We start from the raw sequence: 18612 nt of genomic DNA on the forward strand, positions 1-18612 counted from the left end.
GAGTATAAAAAACTGTAGTTAGCGGCGGAGAGAAGAGGACAAGGGGACTTCCCAAAGGGCGTTCCAAGTTTGAGTTGCAAATAAGAAATCATATTAGGATCTCTTCTATTTTCAGTTTACAGTTAACTTCGTCAAAAAAGACTCAATCACTTAATACGTATACATATTTAGTACATAAAATACATCCCGGAATTTGTTAATCCAATAATACAAAATTGTGTAATATTACCTCTCACTGATATCTAAAGCCCAGAGGTATGTTTCTGTTTTGGTATTTTACCAGAAGAGGAGGCGGTAAACCACCTGTCCGTCTGTCTGTTTCAATCACAGCGTTGTAATTTGCAACTAGGCTTCTTTTAGTAGGACCCATATATATTGTGGAGACGGAACATATCAGCTCACTACTTGTATAACATATATTTGTCATGCAAACCATAGATTTTTTAAAAGAAACTTTTTGTTAATAAAGAACCAATTAGAATATTGGGAACGGCGTTGTACCATCTGTGAGTTGCAAATATTGACTATTGTAAAAGCAATAAATAATGCTTTTTTATGATAAATAAGGATAACAGTTCATATAATTCACGAGCCTGGAGGATTGCCTTAATGTAGTCGAAGCTCAATTTTTCTAATTCTGGCTCCGATAATAAGAAAAACGCTAAACAAATTGTTAATCAGCGGAAATGAGTTGACAATGGGCGCCATTTATTTAATTTCATATTGTTAAATTGATTAATGGGATCTATAATATATCTGAAATTATTTTTTCAAATTATTAATTACGTAAATGAAACAATCCATACATTGTCCATACTGTGTCACATGGAGTGAATATTCTTCCACAGTATGTTGCAGCTTTAAAGCAATCTATTCCTGTTTTCAGTTTATTTTTATTTTTTCGGTCATTTCAAATTATTTACTAAAGTTCCTCTGCAAGATGAATTCAAGATGATTTTTCCCCCAAAGACTCCGAGCGCTCTTACAAATACGATATACTAGTATGGTACTTTGATAAAAATTAAAGTAAGCAAAGAATACATTTTAAATAAATGAACATCTCACAGTTCAAAGTTGTTTGCGGTATTATGAGGCTTTTCTGTTCCAAAAGAGAGAAACGTTTCTACAAGAATGAAAGAAATTTGTTTTCAGCCTCACTTCGGTCGGCCTGACATGAACACGGCAAAAAAGAAAGAAAAACTTTATAAATTTGGAATGCCATGACCCCCTCCCCCCGATCCATCATATCGGCCCAGTCGTTTTGATGTGGTGCTTAGCATCACATGGAAAAAATGTTTGGCTAAAAGACGGAAAGCTCGAAAATGTTGTGGAATTTCTCTTGCGATGGAATGCAGGAAAAATCTTTAGCTCAGGCTTTTGAAATTACAATCGTTATGGCCAACGCCAGCCAGGGAGTGTTGTTTGTCCAATACGTCTCATGCTTTCAGATTTTAAGCTGTTTACAGAAGCCACAAGCATAGTCAGCACTTTTCGAGCTCCGATGCTTCAAAGCTGTGAGTTGGTCAGGTTCTGGGGACTGGTGGCTGATGGCTGGTGGCTGTTGCCAGCTGGCACTTGGCAGCTGGCTGGTGGCTCCTGTTTGCCCAACGCTTATGAATTTTAATTCAATTGCGCCCGCAACCTCAGGCCAAGGTCTGTCAACTCATTTGTATTTCAATTGTGTCTTTATAGCAGGCTACGGCAAAGTTAATCAATTTCCGCCCAAAAGAACTTCTGCAGCCACTTGACTTTGTTGCCGCTCCGCTCCGCCCCGCTCCGCCCCCCTCCGCCCACATCGTAAAACAGTTAAGGTTTTCAGCTCGGCACGCGCGCCACTATAAAACCAGAACACAAAGTTTGCTCCTCTTTGTACATTTCTTGCAATAAATGAGCGCCACCTCAGCCTCAAGTTCAGTCTCAGGGCCGAGTTCAGGCCCCACCTTGCCAGACAGCCGTGCGGCTACAATCACAATGCAAACTAAATCCTTTTTTACGGCTGCTGACGACAGCTGCAAATTAAATAAAATTAAGCCAAAAGTTAGCACCCTCTATTCATTTAGCTACTTACTTACTTCTCGCTAGTCTTCTGTCTGTGCGCGACAAGTTACGACGAAGAAATAGAAGAGGCGAAAACTTCTCCCCATCCCAGGAGAAATTTGACAGACAGGGCCAGCAGAAAGCGGCTGCCAACTACAGAACAATAGCGTTATAATTGAATAATGGAATATTGCGATATTTCAAACCTACTAGCACAGCAGCTTATTTAAAAAATCCGTCCATTCTTCAGAAGTGCTGACAGCTTCTCTGGAACTTTAGTCGAACTTAACTTTAAGAAATGAGGTCCTTAATTTCATGATTTCTTCTCTATCCAATAGAAAAACCAATTTTTGCAGAGAGAGAAGCAATCCCCACAATTACGATAAGCGGGATGATCCAATGGGAACCTTCGAACTTAACTAGCTTTTAAATACATAGATTATATAGTTTTTCTATATAGCAGCTACTACTAATGTTAAAATATGGTAAAAATAAATAGTGTGGGAGAAAGACGTAATTTAAAGAATCCACAGCTTGGATTTATTCGTGCTCTACTTTATCATTAGTATTTTGTTTTTACTCCAACAAGCTACAAATTGGAAACTGAAAGGGAATCTTCTCATTTAACTGTCGACTTGGTGGCTCTTTCATTCGCACACTAACCTGATTTAACCAAACTTCCAGCTCCATTAAAGCAAGTTTCGTCATAACATTAGCGCTGAACAGTTTATTGCTCGACTTATATGGAAAAATCGAAAGACAAAGGGTCCTGTGTATAAAAGTTCTGCAAGTGCGTTGAGTATATTGTTAAATTTCTTGATAGCTGAATGAATAGATGAATGATATTTCAAAGCTTATTGCCGAGGTGAAAATCTAGCACTGTCACTCCAAAATCATGTTGTTCAGATACGACTTACGTACAATACCTTAAGACGTGATACAAGCATAGAAGGTATGCTACTTATTAAAAGACTGAAACTTTTTCACAATAAACTGTTTAATATGATTTTTAAAATTGCACACAAAATACACAATTTTTGTAACAACAATGATAAATGGGCTCAGATCTATAAGCCGGGCTCCTCATACTCTAAATATTTCTTTTAGTTTTATTAAAAATCAACTCTTATTGTAGTTTTTATTTTAAATAATTTCCAGTTTTATTGAGAATATATAAAGGTGCTATGGCAATAGGATATACTGGCCATTTTTCGATAAATTATCCCAATATTGTGTGTTAATATTGGATTTATTAGAGATAGTGTGTAGCAAATGTGGTATGGTATGGTGTTGGGGGCCGCTTCGCCTGGACCATGTGTAAAATTTTCAGGACAATTTAAAGAAAAATGTGTTGAGAACCACGGAATGGCTTAAGCCACGGTTAGGGCCATGATGGCATTGACCACATCGTTGTCGTTCTTCAACAGTGCTCGGATAGCTTTCTTACGAGAGCAGGCAGCCTGCATTTGCACGAGCTCAATGTCCTTCTCGTCCAGACCCTGGGCGTCCAGCTCCTCGTCATCGTCATCTTCACCTTCCAGGTGTTTTTTGTCCTGCAGTTCGAGGCTCTCTGGCATCAAGTCGTAGTTCGGCAATTCCGGTAAGCGGTAGCGCTCAGCGGCATGAGCGGCAGCCGCATTCGAAATGTCCTCGACACGTATGTCCCCAAAGCAAATGTAGGTTTCAGTGTGCGGACACTTGAACACCTCCGGACGATCGATGTAGAGCAATATGTTCTTAGACTTGCGCATGGCCACACGCGAGACGTTCTCGACGGGCTTCAAATCGAGCTTATTGAGTAGACGACGTGCCTTCTTCTCGCCGCGCGACTGCTTGGCAATGCTTACAAAATCGGCGGGCAGGTTCATTTGGGCCGCCTCGCAGTCTTGCTTGTCCACATCCTCCAGTTCAGGCATGTCATCGCTGTCTGTCAGCGTTGCATCGCTTGAACAGGTGCTGCACGAGGACTTCCGGGCTGGAGCCTTCGACTTTGAAGGCGACTCTTGCGCCAGCTTCATGAGTTTCTTCAGATTCGAGCGATACTCGGCGTTGAACTTTGATAGATCCTTTTGTCCAGCATCCCCGTTGTTGTTGTTGTTGTCATTTGCCGATTTTACAGTTTTGGCATCGTTGTTGTTGCCGTTGCCCGCCTTGGCCTTGGCAGCAGCCGCAGCGGCAGCGGCAGCACTAGCTTTCTTGTTCCTTTGCTTCTTACCCATTATTGTTGGAATAGAAGAAAAAACGCTGCAAAAAATCAAAATCGTCAACTTTAATTTTGTATGCTCCTGAATTTGCTGCGATAGGGGTTTACTATACACATACGCACAACTAATAAAATATCTCACTTCAAAAAATTGTGTGTGTAGTGACAGTTCGACGTTCGACAGAAAAAGAACTTTCGAGTGGAGAAAGCAAATCTAGCTGCGCCAAAGCGCCAGTGCTAGAAAGCACCAAACATTTTTTTGGAATGGGTAGCACTATGCCCCTCGTTCTTATTGCAAACTCACTCCCGAGCAAATCGATGTGGCAACGTCTCAGATGAAATGAAATTGTTGGTCTGCAAGCGTCCAGGAACGAACGTTATTAAAATGCAACTCGCAACATTCCCCCAATAAAATGGGCGATACAGTCGATACTTAAAAGTAACGAACAAGTGCATGAAGTACTCATACACGTATACACATGCACGCATACAAACATACACGTACATACATATGTGTATATTATTCCGTGTGTGTGCAAAGGCTGATAAAATGAAAGAGTACTTAATTTATTTATTGATTTAATTTATCATAGAGGATGAAAGGGCAAAGTGCTCTCATGGAAACACTTAACCAATTACAGCGTCAGTGTTCTTATGTAAAAATAAATAACTAGATGAATAAATAAAAATAATAAATAGCGACATGAACAAATATTTTTTATAATCAATTTGAATAGGACCGTCATTACATATAGATCGGTGGTAGTTTACCATTAACCATTTAGAGAAGCATTAGCGTATGTATATGTATGTATGAGTATGTGTATCCAATGTATTGAGACGTGATTTCCTCGAAGAATGTGACAAAAAGAAGAGATATTCTTAGTCCGCTATTCTAGCTAGGCATAGATTTTGTAGATCAGTTAAGCAACTGGAATTTATCTTAAGATCAAGCTTAAGCATTAATTAATGCAATGAGTTGAACTAAGTGTATATCTTAATTATCTTGCTCTATTTAATTGTGCTTCTAAACGAATATTGCATTTTTTTAAACAGTCACCAATAGTAAAAAAATAACAGATTTCTGTTCCTCCTTAAACTTAGGGACTCAATCGTTCTTCTTTAAGGCTCTACTGTATAACTTCTCCGGACGTTGATGGCTTATTGTATGCATTGACGAATTGTTGAATTGAAATTTGGAAGCTCAGGCAGCTGCAGAACTTGGTGTGCATATTTTACAAGCATTGAAGGAACTGGTGAGGAATGGAGGAAGAGTGCGACAAAAGCCAAGCGGTTGTGACAGGCAAATGGAAGGAATTTGTGGTTGCAGCCCCAGGCTACGAAACCCACAAAGGCAGGGGACTGCAGCGACAAAATGCGTTTCAAGTAATTTGCTTGCATTTTAATTGCAGCAAACAGCAATGGCAATGGGAAAACGTTAGCTGAATGGCAAGGAGCGAGTGGTTACCAAAAATGCCACACAAACAAACACAGTGCGCAATGCTTGGAGCGGCAGTTGCGGTTTTGCAGCGTTACTAAGGACGACAAGGACAGCCTCGACGAGGCTGATGCTGATGCTGCTGCTGATGCTGATGTCGATTGCTTGTGACAAGTGCTCCTGTTTGGATGGGGGGTGCCTGCACATGTTGTGGTTGCTACTGGGTCCTACTGTTTGCAAAAAGTCATCAATCGATAGTCGTCCTTACATACATGTGGCTACCTCTTCCGCATTACCCGCATTCCGATAGCCCCAACATGACCAAAACCAATCCTACCATGCCGGTCATTATTACATTAAAGAGTCACTTGCATTTATAGCCGATATTAACAACTCTTTCCGGTCATCGTGTCCATTTTTTCGCCCCTCGTGCCGATGCGGTTTTAATTGCGCAGTGCGTAATCAAATAAAAACGCGAGTCATTTTGCAGAGCAGTGAGTGGAAAAGAGCGAGGAGGCTTTATTAAAACGAGTCCTCTGGTCCGCTTGTCCGCTTGTCGTCTAATTCAATTGCTCCTCCTTAATTGAGCTGCATAAATTAGAAAATGACAGACCGTGCCCCTACAAGGACTAACAAGGCCATTACAACCACTTTCAATTAACTTTGTCGCTTTAACTCAATTACGAGTGGAAAACTAATCAAATATTCCCTTTGTCAGCAATAAATTTATGTGAAAACCCACGTATAATTATAAACAACTTATGTAAGTAACTTTGTCGCGCATAACGAGCGCACTTAACTTTTTGGGTTCGCAAAAGTTTTGCTCTTTTTTTTTCTTGGCCCATCACGTACACCCCATGATTAATTACGTCAGCGCACATGTTGCAATATCATTCGCTGTCTGAAGCGCCAACTTATCGAAGCTGAGTTTAGTATAGTTTTGGTGCTGGTAGGGCTTCCTTTTATCCGCTGCTCTCTGCCAGCGGTGTGTGCATGAAAAATGAAGCTCAGCCCAGGCCCAGTCCCAGTCCCAACCAGCCACAGCCACAGCGATGGCAAGATGGCGACGGCCTCTGGCTTTACTCGTTACGTCAAAGCAATCAAATTCCCCTAAGGACCCTTGAAGGCGGCACATTAATCATGCAAGCTATGCGATATGATTGAAAACATTCCAGCGATAGATATGCTTGGAAATAAATAAGTCATTTGTACTCGCACGTTCTGGCCTTCAACAAATAGAGCTGAAAGAAAAAGGTTAAATAAGAAACGGGGTCGTTGAATTAGGGAAACTATTTAGAAAGTCAAGGGATTTTTAAGTTTTCATAGTAATGGGTTACTTATACTAAGTAAAATGAATTCAGTTTTGCGGAATATTCCGACAAAATGTAAAAGATGGGTCATCATAAAGGAAAGCTACATGAAGGTTCATTTGGCTCTGAAGTTTTCAAGTGCAAACAGGCTGTTTCCAAGACTATACTCAGAAATAGGTGTCAGTCGAATAGTGTTTTGCAAGCTAAATATATTTATGAAAAAATTCTTAAAGAAATATATAAATTACGAATATTTAGATTCTTATAATTATAATTTTATAAATCTTGCTTAACTATAGTAGATTTCTTGTATTTATTAAAGTCGTGATATTTGAAAATTAGCAAAGTTTTTCAAATGGTCCAAAAATTCTGAAAATGAGTAATTCATCTGTTTTTTCCCTGCCAAGACCAGTATTATTTTTGTATGAAAATAATACTCATAACCAGACACTGTCCTTGGCATTCCTTCTAATGACTTCGGCAGATGTTGCAGAGATGATGCTACGCGAATATAATTAGTTTCTGTCCAGCTCTCAGCATAATTGGGTTTATTGGCTTCAGAAAAGCCTTCCTAGGCGATGTCACAGCGCGTACAAAGCTGTAGAGGGACTTAGTTCGATGGCGATTATATTAAGAGAGGGGAGTGTACTATGCTCCAGGTATGTCTACCTAACCCGCTAATTGTGGCTTTCCTTGCTTTCGCCATCCCTTATCCCAGATGCAACGTCTTCATCGGGAGCAAGAGAGTATTTCTGCTGCAATGTAGCTGTTTTCCTGATCGCCAGTCCATAAAGGTGTTCACATAGACTATTATAAATAATTATGTGTAAGCATTATTTTGGTCTAAATGCGCTATTATTTCGGTATCAGCAGCTCGGAATTTCTTTTGTTCAATTTAACGAACAGCTTGTGGCATGTGTCGTCTAAACAGTTGACGGAGGTTCATTTGTCTTTCGCTGCCGTGGCACCTCATTCAATACTTGTTTTGTGTAATTTAACGGAGCTTAATCTTGTGGCGGCTATTGGCATCTGTGGGAAAACAACAGTTACAGTAGCAGGAGCAGCTAAGGCATGGCTTAGGCTAAGTCTCTGGGAACTACGTAATATATTTTTGCGTAGTTATGGTTTTCCATGTCGCCAATTGGCCATGGACGTGGCGTAGGGAAGGGATCGCTTAGGTTGGTGGTTGGGATGGCTGAACACCACTCCCCCACCTCCAAGGGTCGTCCAAGCGTGGCAGTCCTGGGCAATACTTGTCAACCTTGTCGTATCCTGCTCATTGGAAAGCAAACATTGACCCAGACCCCAGCCATGCCGACCCCGCGAGCCTCTATCGGATCTGATCGACCCACCTCGCTGTCAACTGAGGCTTCGGTGGCCCATCACCTGTCGACGCCCTAAATGCATGCAGCAAAAGTCATTCAGGTGGCAAGGAAAATCAATTTCCTCTCCTTTTCTGTTGCCTTCTGCTCTGCGAAATGAAGCCTGACATTTATTGCCATATAAACAGCGAAAAATATGTGTTAACATCTGAATGAGAGCAGCGGCAACAAAACTGCCAAGAGCAACAAGAAAAAACTAAGGGCTGGGGTACGAATAACGAAAAAGCAGGACCTGCAACGCCCGACGAATGTGAGAGGAGGACAAAAGGACGGTGGGATGGTGTGTGTGTGTATGCGTGTGTATGTGTGTGTGTGTAAAGGTGAGCGTGTGCGTGCGTGAACTGTGTTTGTTGTTTATGTGTTGGCGCATATTGTATGAAATATGGCGGCGCCGGAAAACGAAAAATGGTTCAACAAATGCCAACAAAATCAGCGACAAATTCGAAGCACAGTGGTGCGTACAGAGAATGGGAATCGAAATAAAAGCATTTTGAGTAAAAATTACACCTAAAATGGTAGAGAAACATCGAACTGCTCTATTTATTCTACATATATTTTATTAAAAAACAAAAACTCACAGACAATTTGGGATTTTGCGAAAATAATTCAACAAATATAGAATATTTCTGGTAGACATATACTTGTATGATACATATTAGATAAAAATTAGGTATGCAATTGGAATAGGTGTTAATTTCGTTTTTCAACAATTTTCGGTTTTTTTTTGAATTTCTAAAAAATATATTCTGTAAGAAAATGTGTAATGTGGGAAAAATTGAATAAATTTTGGTATAGAACAATTTTCATTTTTTCGTTGATGCTAGTCGCAGCTTTGCCCCACAATCATGTTACACTTTAATGCGATGCAATTTCCTTCAACATAACAAAGGCGTTGTGTAGGTGTTGCGTTGAAGCAATTTCCGTTAACAGTAACAAATAAACTTTACAAATTCGCCATTAACAATGGAAAACTTTCAATCCTTGCAGGTGGGCCGATTATCATGGCAAGCAATGTGCAACAACAGCGACAACAACAACAGCACGCAGCAACTGAAAAGGACACAGAGGAAACAGCAGCGGAGCAGCGGCAACCAGAGCTCCTTCATCATCAGCAGCAGCCCCAACCACAACAGCAACAACAACAACAAGCACAAGCAGAATGCGACGCAAGGACTGAGCAGCGATTGCAACAACAACAAAAACAACAATCGCAACATCTGCCACGTCAGCACGAGCTCTTGCATCATCAGCGGCAATCCGCGCAGTCCCACTCGTCTCTGGCGGCGGCACAACATCGCCGCAGCCGCTTACTGATCAGTCAGGGTGCTCGTAGACGGGAAGTTCGGGGCTGTGGCAACGGTCTTGGCGGCAGCGGCGGTGCTGGTGGTGGCGGCGGCGGCGGTGCTCTGCTATGCTGCAAACTGAACGTTCTAAGACGACCCGCTAAGCTCCTGCAATACGGTTTTGTCGCTCTGTTTCTCCTGCTACTGACCACCCATGGAGATTTTGTGCAAGCGGAGGGCAATGTTGGTGAGTCAGAAATCAAATCAATATATGCAATATTGGCTGTTTAATTATTAAAAAAAAAACATTTCGGAAACTTCTTAAATATTTTAAAATTGACGTCAACTTAAAACTTGAGCTAAAAATCTCTAGTGGGATATGAAAAGGGCTCAATTTATGCTCATATTAATCACCTCTTCCAAAAGGTGATTTATTTATAAAAACAATTCTCTAATCTAGAGTGCACAAAAAGTGAAAACGCTTAAAAAAATATTAAATTGATATACGTACTTAATGATGTTTTTAATTTTGCTTGTAAGAGCCCTCTAAAATGGGTAATTAATCGAGTAGATTTAAACTTTTGCAAACTAAGGCAGACGAAATTTCGAAATTCGTAAATTCGTTAGCGGTTTAATTTTTGAGTGTTTTTAAAACATTTTCATTATAATAATGAAATTAGACGCTGAATAACTTTAGGGTTAGTTTACAAGGTGTCAGGTTGACGCACTTTTTATAAAAATATATTAAATAAACTAATGAAATAGCATACAAATATATTAATTTTAAAAACAAACAACAAGTTTGTGAATCAAGCTTTTGAATCTGAAAACTGCCCATTGATAAAAGAGAATTCCATGACTATTACTTACAGGAGATACCGAATACTACATATCACCTGAATAATTATATTTAATAAACAAACACGGGACGTATTCAATAAAATATAAGTTCATTAAAGTGAGAGTAATTTTCAATGCAGCTGCGGCTTTAAAAAGCTCGTCTGCATATTAAAGCTCTGTCTGCAAAGTGAAAGCAAGAGTGAAGTTGATCTTAAAGAGATAACATAATAACATAACATAATGTAAACAAACCAAAAGAAATGTTAGCTAAAAGGCGTTTACATTTACTAAACATTAACATTAACAGAACAGCTCCAAACTACTACTCATAAGGAATATTTTACATAAATTCTGTGTATCTTTCTTTTTTTTTAAATCTAGCTTATAATATTGTTTTTTCAATAGTTAAATTGAGTAGCAATATATGTGAAAATTGGCTCCACCCGTTGTTATGACCCATTCGACTGTCAATAAAGAGTTGATGTCATAAAAATTGTTTGCTAAAGTGCCACCAGGAACATTGAGTGAAATTTTAATGCCTCTATTTACGACGTGGGTGACGGGGGGGCGTGGCTGTGGCCATTCTGCTTGTTGACACATTCGGGTATAGCTATGAAGTTAGTCACAACTTTCTTTGATATGCTGTCTGGCACAACCTGCGCTCTAATTGTTTATTGTTATTGCTAAGCGAAAACATTTACAAGTTTAATTAAACTCTGGCGCATGCTGAGTCCACGTCGAGCAGAGGTCCTTGCCAGCAATTAGTTGCCCAGGTGGCTTGGTGCCCTGGTGTACGTGTACCTACTCTTGTGGAACGTTAACAAGCCTGTTTGTAAACGTGTTTTCAACTCGTACATGAATGATATGAATAATCCAATTGCATAGTAAGGAGCCACAGTGAACAAATGCCGCCGCATACACATATCCCTGCACATATATATACAGTTATGCACATACTTTTACACACTCGCAGAATAAATAGACACACATTATGTCAATAGTAAATTATTTGAAGAATAACAACATATCCACTAGAGTTTGCAAAATCATTTGACAAAGTTGCGCTACATTCAAAATTGGTCCTAGAGTTATGTTTTATTATTAAATGTATGCATATCCTCAAGAAAAGTAACATTTAAAGGATCATCTCTATCAGTCAAACTTAACAGAACAAAAAGTAGAAGAAATAGTTCAACTTTTTAACGCAGAGTCGAACCAAGTTTGGTTATTCTAGCTCTTATACTTTCCTTGCGTAGGTACAGACGAACGGACAGACGGACATGACTACAATAACCCATCTACTCACACAGGTCAGGAATATATATAGTATATATGTACATATATTTCTACTATTCAGATACCCGTTTACCTTTCTGGGTACAGGGCATACAAATTGGCAATATTCTTGCGATTATGTGTTGAATAAATTGTAGACACAAACAAATTTAATTTCTGCAAATAAACGAGAGAAGCTCCCCCTTTCTCCGAGTGTTTATCTATGTATGCGACAATCAGTTGGCATGGCCTGTTAACTGCAGGAAGTGACTTCCTCTGCTGGCAGGAAGCTAACCAACTGCTATTTAAACGAGTTACAGATATTAAATGAAATTACCGTGCAACAGGCAACAGGCAACAAGCACATACAAGTACAACAAGTACAGTCACGTCAAGAGCTGAGTTTCAACATTGGACTTGGGCAATAGCTTCGCAAGTAAAATTTTAAGGTGACTCCATTCCCTTAAACTACAGTCTTCTTTATGTTTAAGAATGTACAAAGTATAGATTACAATATCAGAATAAATATAGTTTCCTTAAACAGATGTTGCCGATGCAAATCTGTCTGAGGCAAGAACTAGCCAATAAGAAAATACTCAAATCCTTCCAGATTTCGTATGTGTGATGTACATATGTGTATAAATACAAGTATATATATAAAATACGTATTATACTTTTTTAATCAGAAGTGTACTTGTATTGTATGAGATAGTGTATTTTGATTTTCCATAATTTCTCCGTTGGTTTCTGTCCCTCATTGTTTGGCAAGCATTTTAGTATACTTCGCATGACAATTCTTTTGCTGTCATTTAAAATACATATTATTTCTAAAACCTGTATTGGTAAATAAATTGATATACATATAACCAATCATTAAACATGGTTTTTTGCGTAAAACGCAATACTACTATTTTTCTTTTGTTGTATTGTCATTGTCAATTATATTGTCTCTGTCACTTGTCATTCAAATAAAAGAACAATGAAATATTGCTGAAATACAAAATCAATTTGCTATTGTGCAGTGCAGGAAGAGAAACAGAATAGCTGGACTACATAAATTAATAAACGTTTAAGTGAAATGAATCTTTTAATCTTGCGTTAATTAATACTCATACAATAAGTATTAGTGTTCTTTTAACATATTAATATATGTATATTTGGTTAGTTTATTATTATTATAACTAGGTGAGAAGAAATGTTTCATTTGGAAATAGAATTTCAAGCCTTTCTTCCACATTATTTTTTAATTGCTCGCAAATGTTGCACGAACAGAGGAATGTAAATGCAAATGTTGATTGTGTAATCAAAGCCGTGCTGCATCATAACCTGTGCAGAATGTTGTGGCAACTGTTCCTCGTAGCTAACTGAAGTGTTGACTATAAATAGCGTAGAGCTCACAGCTCACAGCTCAGAAGTCAAGGCTCATATTCCGGCTAAATCAACACCGTGGCTGTGGCAGTGGCAGTGGCAGTGGAAGGTTCAGTGGAAGGGGCAATGGCAAAGCAGCAGCTGCTGCTGCCTGTGTCGCAGTCGCTGCCGTTGTTGTCGCTGCCTGGCAACAACCAGTTGCTGGTGGATGCTGCAGCAGCGACTGACATGCAAATTGGCTGCCCACACACACACACACACACACACACACACACACACATACTAATACATTCATGCATGCATGCGTGCATACGTAAATGGATGCATGCAAACATTTATGCAGAGCCTTGTGAAAATATCAGCAGGAGCTGGGTCCTGGGATTTATTGATTGCGAAATGCTGTTGCCATTCACACGGCCGGCCCAGGCACCCCATTACATGCATGTGTTAGCACCAACACACTCACACCCCCCTTCTCAGGTAGATAATTGAGTTGCACTGCAGCTCCCTGTCCAGAATGGACGGAATGGGCGGACAGGGGGAAATGGTCGAAGTCGCTGTTGTTCACAGTGTCGTCTGTAAATTAGTAACCAGACTGCATTATTATCAACAACAGAAACATCATCATTAGCAGGAACGACGTCAATGGTCCTGGTCCGTGTGCATTTTGTTGTATATTTCATGGCAGCTTGCCACAGTGTAGCTGCCACAGGGCGCTTGTTGTTTCTGTGCTTTTGGCTTAACCATAAGCAATGATGTTGCTGCTCCTGCTCCTGCTCCTGATTCTGCAGTTGGTGAGCAAAACAGCACAATAAAATTTAATTAACAGCTTCAGTCTCGGCAACATGTGGCATCTCTATCGTTTTTACAACAGCCTGCTCTGCTCCTCTAACTAACCACAGCATGCAACAGTGTGTTGTTGGCTCGCTCTGTGCGCCAGCACTCATTGACCTTTAAGCATCAAATGGCAGAATAGAAAAGGCAAAAACAACTTCATTAAAATGACAGCAGCAGCAAAAGCGAACAAACAGCAACAACGTGAGTGCAAACTGCACTTAAAGCCCCCAAAACCGCCCACCAACACGCGGCGACTCCCCCGCAAAGCCCAGCGCTTCAAACTTTATCCGTCCCTGCTGCATTTATTCATTTCATTCATTCATTTGAAAAACAAATATTTGCTCTCGCTTTCAAAGCTCTTTTCAGCAGTGCGATTTTTTAATATTTTACGCTCTGTGTCCCATTTAATAAAATTCCGCAGAAAACAAATTTCAAATGAAGCGGCCGCTTCCCCCTCCAACCCCTATCCCAGATTTCACAAATTGGCTTGCAGTTGGCACTCTTTACTATTTCGAATCGAACTGCGAATGCATTATTAATTGGTTTGGATTTTGATTCGGACGCGATGTGTCGCTGCCTATTGAATAAGTTTTAAATTGCATCTCTAATGGAATTTCCATGTTGTAAAATATATTTCATTACGTATACGCCATGTATATTGCAAAGACTATATGCCACATGGCTCGTGCCATAAGCGAACTGTGGCGGCTCAGCTTTTGCGAGTATGCGCGAAAATAGTTTCAAATACAAAAACCATTATTTGAATTTAATTGGTGTGCAAATTTAATTGGTGTTGAAATTCAAATAGTTGTGTGGTCGAGTGGGTGTGCCATTTGAATATCTTACAGTAGTACGAACCTAACTTTTTGTTAGGACCAGAAAAATTATATCATCAAATTATATTATTCCGCTAGAGCTTAATAAATTATGGCCAGCTCCATAGTGAACAACCGGTTCGTGCTTTCTTAGGAGGGCTATGCAGCTACTGCTGATGAGAAGAAAGTTGCATGTTAGCTTGCAGAAATAGCTCCCTAACAATGACCTCTAGTTCGAGGCTTCTTTTTGACAGACATATAGAGACATGACAATCACAAGATAGTTCATGAAAAGATGATTTGCTTATAAAGATAATGGAGCTTAATTGCTTAATGAGAATGTTGTTATCATACCTGATTGTTTTGTCAATTTCGTAGGTCATAAATGGTGAACAGGGATCACCAAATTAAAACAAAGTAAGAATAGATATTTAGGACATATGTACTAAAGATTACATCACAGCAACAAATGAAAAAACGTAAGGTTAATGAAAAAATCGTGTTAATATCGAAGAAACGGTCAAAACCTTTCAATATGTTCTGGCAATATTTTATGTGAACAATGTTGGGATTCAGTAAAGGATGCTTCTTAATTAACAGATCCAGTTGTTAAGACAAATCTTATATATACATCACTATTTACCACTCGTATCTGAGTGTTTATGAGATTCTTTCTACACTTCAAACCGATGTTTATGTTCGTTAGTTACTGGAACACCAAAGCGCAACTTTTCGAGGAAGAGAAGTGGTGGCGATGAAGGACCTTCATAAACTTTGTGTGCTTCCAGAGCATAAATGATGACTGGTTTGGCTTCGTGGCGTTTCCCCTACGCATTCGAATGGTGCAAATGGTAGCTGATGGGTACTGCCGAAAAAGTTTGTAACAAGCCCAACTTGTGCCAAGGCCAGTCTAGCCGGTTTGAAAAAATAATTGGATAGTGTGGCGTCTTATGCTGCCATTGCACATTGCTGGAAATTCAATTTATCAAATGGCCAAGTTAGCTGCAAGTTGCAACTAATGAAAATGCACTTAATTTGAGACCAAACCCTCCACTTGCCCCTCAAGACCAGACACTTGAAACAAATTGCTGTCTTTTGGCTGCTGGCTGCCATTTTCCCATTCTTGTCGGTTCTTCGCAATTGTTTTTTAGAATACTGTACATTTTCGAGGCGTGAGAGCTCAGTCTTTGTTAAAACAAACATACGACTACATCTGGCATAATCGAACGAAAGCAGCAACAGCAGATAATACACATACACACACACACACACACACCCACAAACCCACACACACGTATTCCAAATTGTTACTTCCGGATGCCGGAAAATGACTTTTCGAATGCGCTCGAAGCGAACGAAACGAACGAAACTTTGTCATTTTTGCTCGCCATTTTATGTTCGGCTTTTTACTGTGCGCGTTTTCGCGTCAAATAATTGCGTGCTCAATTTGCCGGAAAAAGGACACTGAGAGTGCGTTGAATGTTTTCGGGGGGTAGTCGGGTGGCATGAAACTTGCACTGCACTCGGCTGCTGTGAAGTGCAGCAATTTCTGGGCAAAAAGGACTTAGCTCAGCGTTTGTCGAAGGTGGCTGCTGAGAAGTCTTCATGGACCCATTGCCGCCTAGAAGTGTAAAGCAGACAGACAGACCGACAGCCAGAAAGAAACGGGCTAAAAAGAATTTAAGAAAAAATGCAATTCAATTTCTCAACTGTTTGACAAGAATTCCAACAGGAACTCAATACTTTCCCCTCGTTACCTCGTCGTTTATTCTACATATATAGCTAGAGATATGTTGAAGCAAAACAGACTTCAGTTATTCTTGCGATTCTGAAAAAATATTCTAACTTAAATTACAATTTACCTTTACTCGTGAGCTATGTATATGACTTTCTGAATTTAAGATTTAAATACTGTATGTTAAGCAGAGCTTTAGCCATCTTTTTTATTAGGAATAGTCTTTTCAAAATAACTGTCCTTCATATATGTAGGAGTATGCCAGCACAAGGATGAACTGATTAACCGGCTATAAGTGTGTTACTAAGTCAGTGCTCTTCTATATTTAAAGCTGCGTTTAATGTGATTTATTTGCTGCTCTTGGTTGTTTTGTTTTCCCAAATTATAATAAATTTGGAAAAAGGGAAGCTAAAAGAGTCGTATAATAATAAGGCTAAGAGATTTATAAATTATGTATATACTGACAGTTGTATAGCCTTCACTTAAAAGTGTACGAATAAATTGCCTATTGGGCGCAAATTAGTAACACCAAATAGAATGAAAGACAGACCATATGTTATAGAACCGAATACGATCGTTATACCGATTGAATTAAATCACGATGTATGTTTCAATCACTGCATTATATATTATAGCCGTCACACGAATGATATAGTTTGGAAAATGTTTACGTATGAAATCTTTTATGCTTATACGTTTTTTCAAACTTATTGCATCTGCCACAGAGACTGGTTTATACTTTCTTAACATTAAAAACTTATAATACTTTGCCTGAAAAGTACAAGTCTATTGTTTAGAGTTCTTAACCAACATCTACAGCAAATTGAATTGAGAAATTAAAATTTCATTCGTTAGCCATGGGAAGCAGCTTCTATTCTGTTCATAACTATCATCGCTTGCTTCCATAGCAGTTTAATAACTTTTGCAATATCTCTAAGCCATTAATTCGACTGCTTCCGTTTATGGCCACTTTATAAGCTGCCACATGTGTGCAAACAATGTCTCATGCATGGCATATTTTATACACATGGTTGCTATCGCTGAGAGCCATAACAATTCAATTATGCTGCTGCACTAAACAATCATAAACACACATACTACATAGATAGAAGAAGACATAGATGCACAGAAAAAAAATTGGTAAATTGAAGACAATTTTAAAACTTATAAAACTTATGAAGTCTAGCTAGGGCTAAAATGATTAAAAAATTGCTTATTTGAAGAGCTAGCTTACTTAACTTAGTAAGCTGAAATAATGTCTTCGCCTTATTAAATACTACATATAGGCTTATTGTTGGAGTCAAGTCCTGCCAAGTCCCGAATCAGATCAACCTCTTTAAATTGCATAAAACAATTTAGACATTAAAATATTTTCCTCACTCTGATTTTCTTCGATATAAAAATATAGAAATTTGTCCTTCAAAGCTTCCAGAGAGACATCTTCCATTTGATATTAAATTAAAAGGAACTCTTTGAGAACAAAATAATCGTGCATGTTTCAGACGTTTTCTGTATTTTTATGATATATTGATCAAAAAAATGAACCAACAAAAATAATAGTTTTAATCAACAAATGAACCTATTTTTCTCAGTGCAAAAATAGTACAACAGCCGACCATAGCTTGACTGTTCGGCCAGTTGGAAAGTTAATTAAACTTTGAGTTGAAGGCATTGAATGGCAAGATGAGAACGTAATTAAGAGATAAAAATGAAACAATGAATTCGGCCAGATATAGGCACGAGTGGCACGCCCACTTGTCACGCCCATCTCGCTGGTTGACAGCCCAGCTAATGGCACGAAGAGACCGTCAGAGTTCACGATACGTATACGTATTACGTTGCAGTGAGTGTGGACATGACAGGGATGTGACACGCACACACTCACGTGCGTCTACGACGGAATCATTAGCCATCAGTCTAACACGTAGAGAGCACACTTTCTGGGGGTAGCAACGAATATTGAAGATAATCAGCAGACAGCAGCCTCGCGACACAAAGCTCGGCTAATGAATAATAGCTGTAATAATCATAAAAATACATAAAAATAAAAATGAGACAATCAACAAAATTATTCGTCAGCGATCGAAAA

The 18612-nt window shown here is 39.2% G+C and overlaps 2 protein-coding genes across 6 annotated transcripts in view; one reads left to right on the forward strand and one right to left on the reverse strand.

Annotated features, from left to right (window-relative positions):
* LOC115630720 overlaps positions 1-18612 on the forward strand; it is a 48568-nt gene that overhangs the window by 12773 nt on the left and 17183 nt on the right. For 2 of the 3 annotated variants that reach the window (XM_030527374.1, XM_030527373.1), the window contains one exon: positions 9358-9900. In XM_030527374.1, the coding sequence (XP_030383234.1) occupies positions 9372-9900 (529 nt within the window). In that variant the 5' untranslated portion in view covers positions 9358-9371. Of the gene's footprint in view, positions 1-5532; positions 5627-9357; positions 9901-18612 lie in introns of those variants that run through there. The other variant, XM_030527372.1, reaches the window with a different exon arrangement.
* Positions 3173-4409, reverse strand: LOC115630722 (nascent polypeptide-associated complex subunit alpha). 3 transcript variants are annotated; one of them, XM_030527376.1, is made up of 2 exons: positions 4383-4409; positions 3173-4281 (listed from the first exon to the last, which is right to left on the reverse strand). In XM_030527376.1, the coding sequence occupies exon 2, from the start codon at positions 4254-4256 to the stop codon at positions 3408-3410; it is 849 nt and encodes a 282-aa protein (XP_030383236.1). In that variant the 5' UTR covers positions 4257-4281; positions 4383-4409; the 3' UTR covers positions 3173-3407. The 3 variants fall into 3 exon arrangements, with proteins under 3 accessions (XP_030383236.1, XP_030383235.1, XP_030383237.1); XM_030527375.1 differs by having other exon boundaries at positions 4364-4402; XM_030527377.1 differs by lacking the exon at positions 4383-4409 and adding an exon at positions 4360-4366.

This window comes from Scaptodrosophila lebanonensis, unplaced genomic scaffold, assembly GCF_003285725.1.
Source record: "Scaptodrosophila lebanonensis strain 11010-0011.00,11010-0021.00 unplaced genomic scaffold, SlebRS2 tig00001410-arrow-pilon, whole genome shotgun sequence".
Lineage (NCBI taxonomy): Eukaryota > Metazoa > Arthropoda > Insecta > Diptera > Drosophilidae > Scaptodrosophila > Scaptodrosophila lebanonensis.

Bases quoted from the DNA above. Each gene is read 5' to 3' on its own strand.
- LOC115630722 (XM_030527376.1), bottom strand. From the start codon at position 4,256: ATGGGTAAGAAGCAAAGGAACAAGAAAGCTAGTGCTGCCGCTGCCGCT.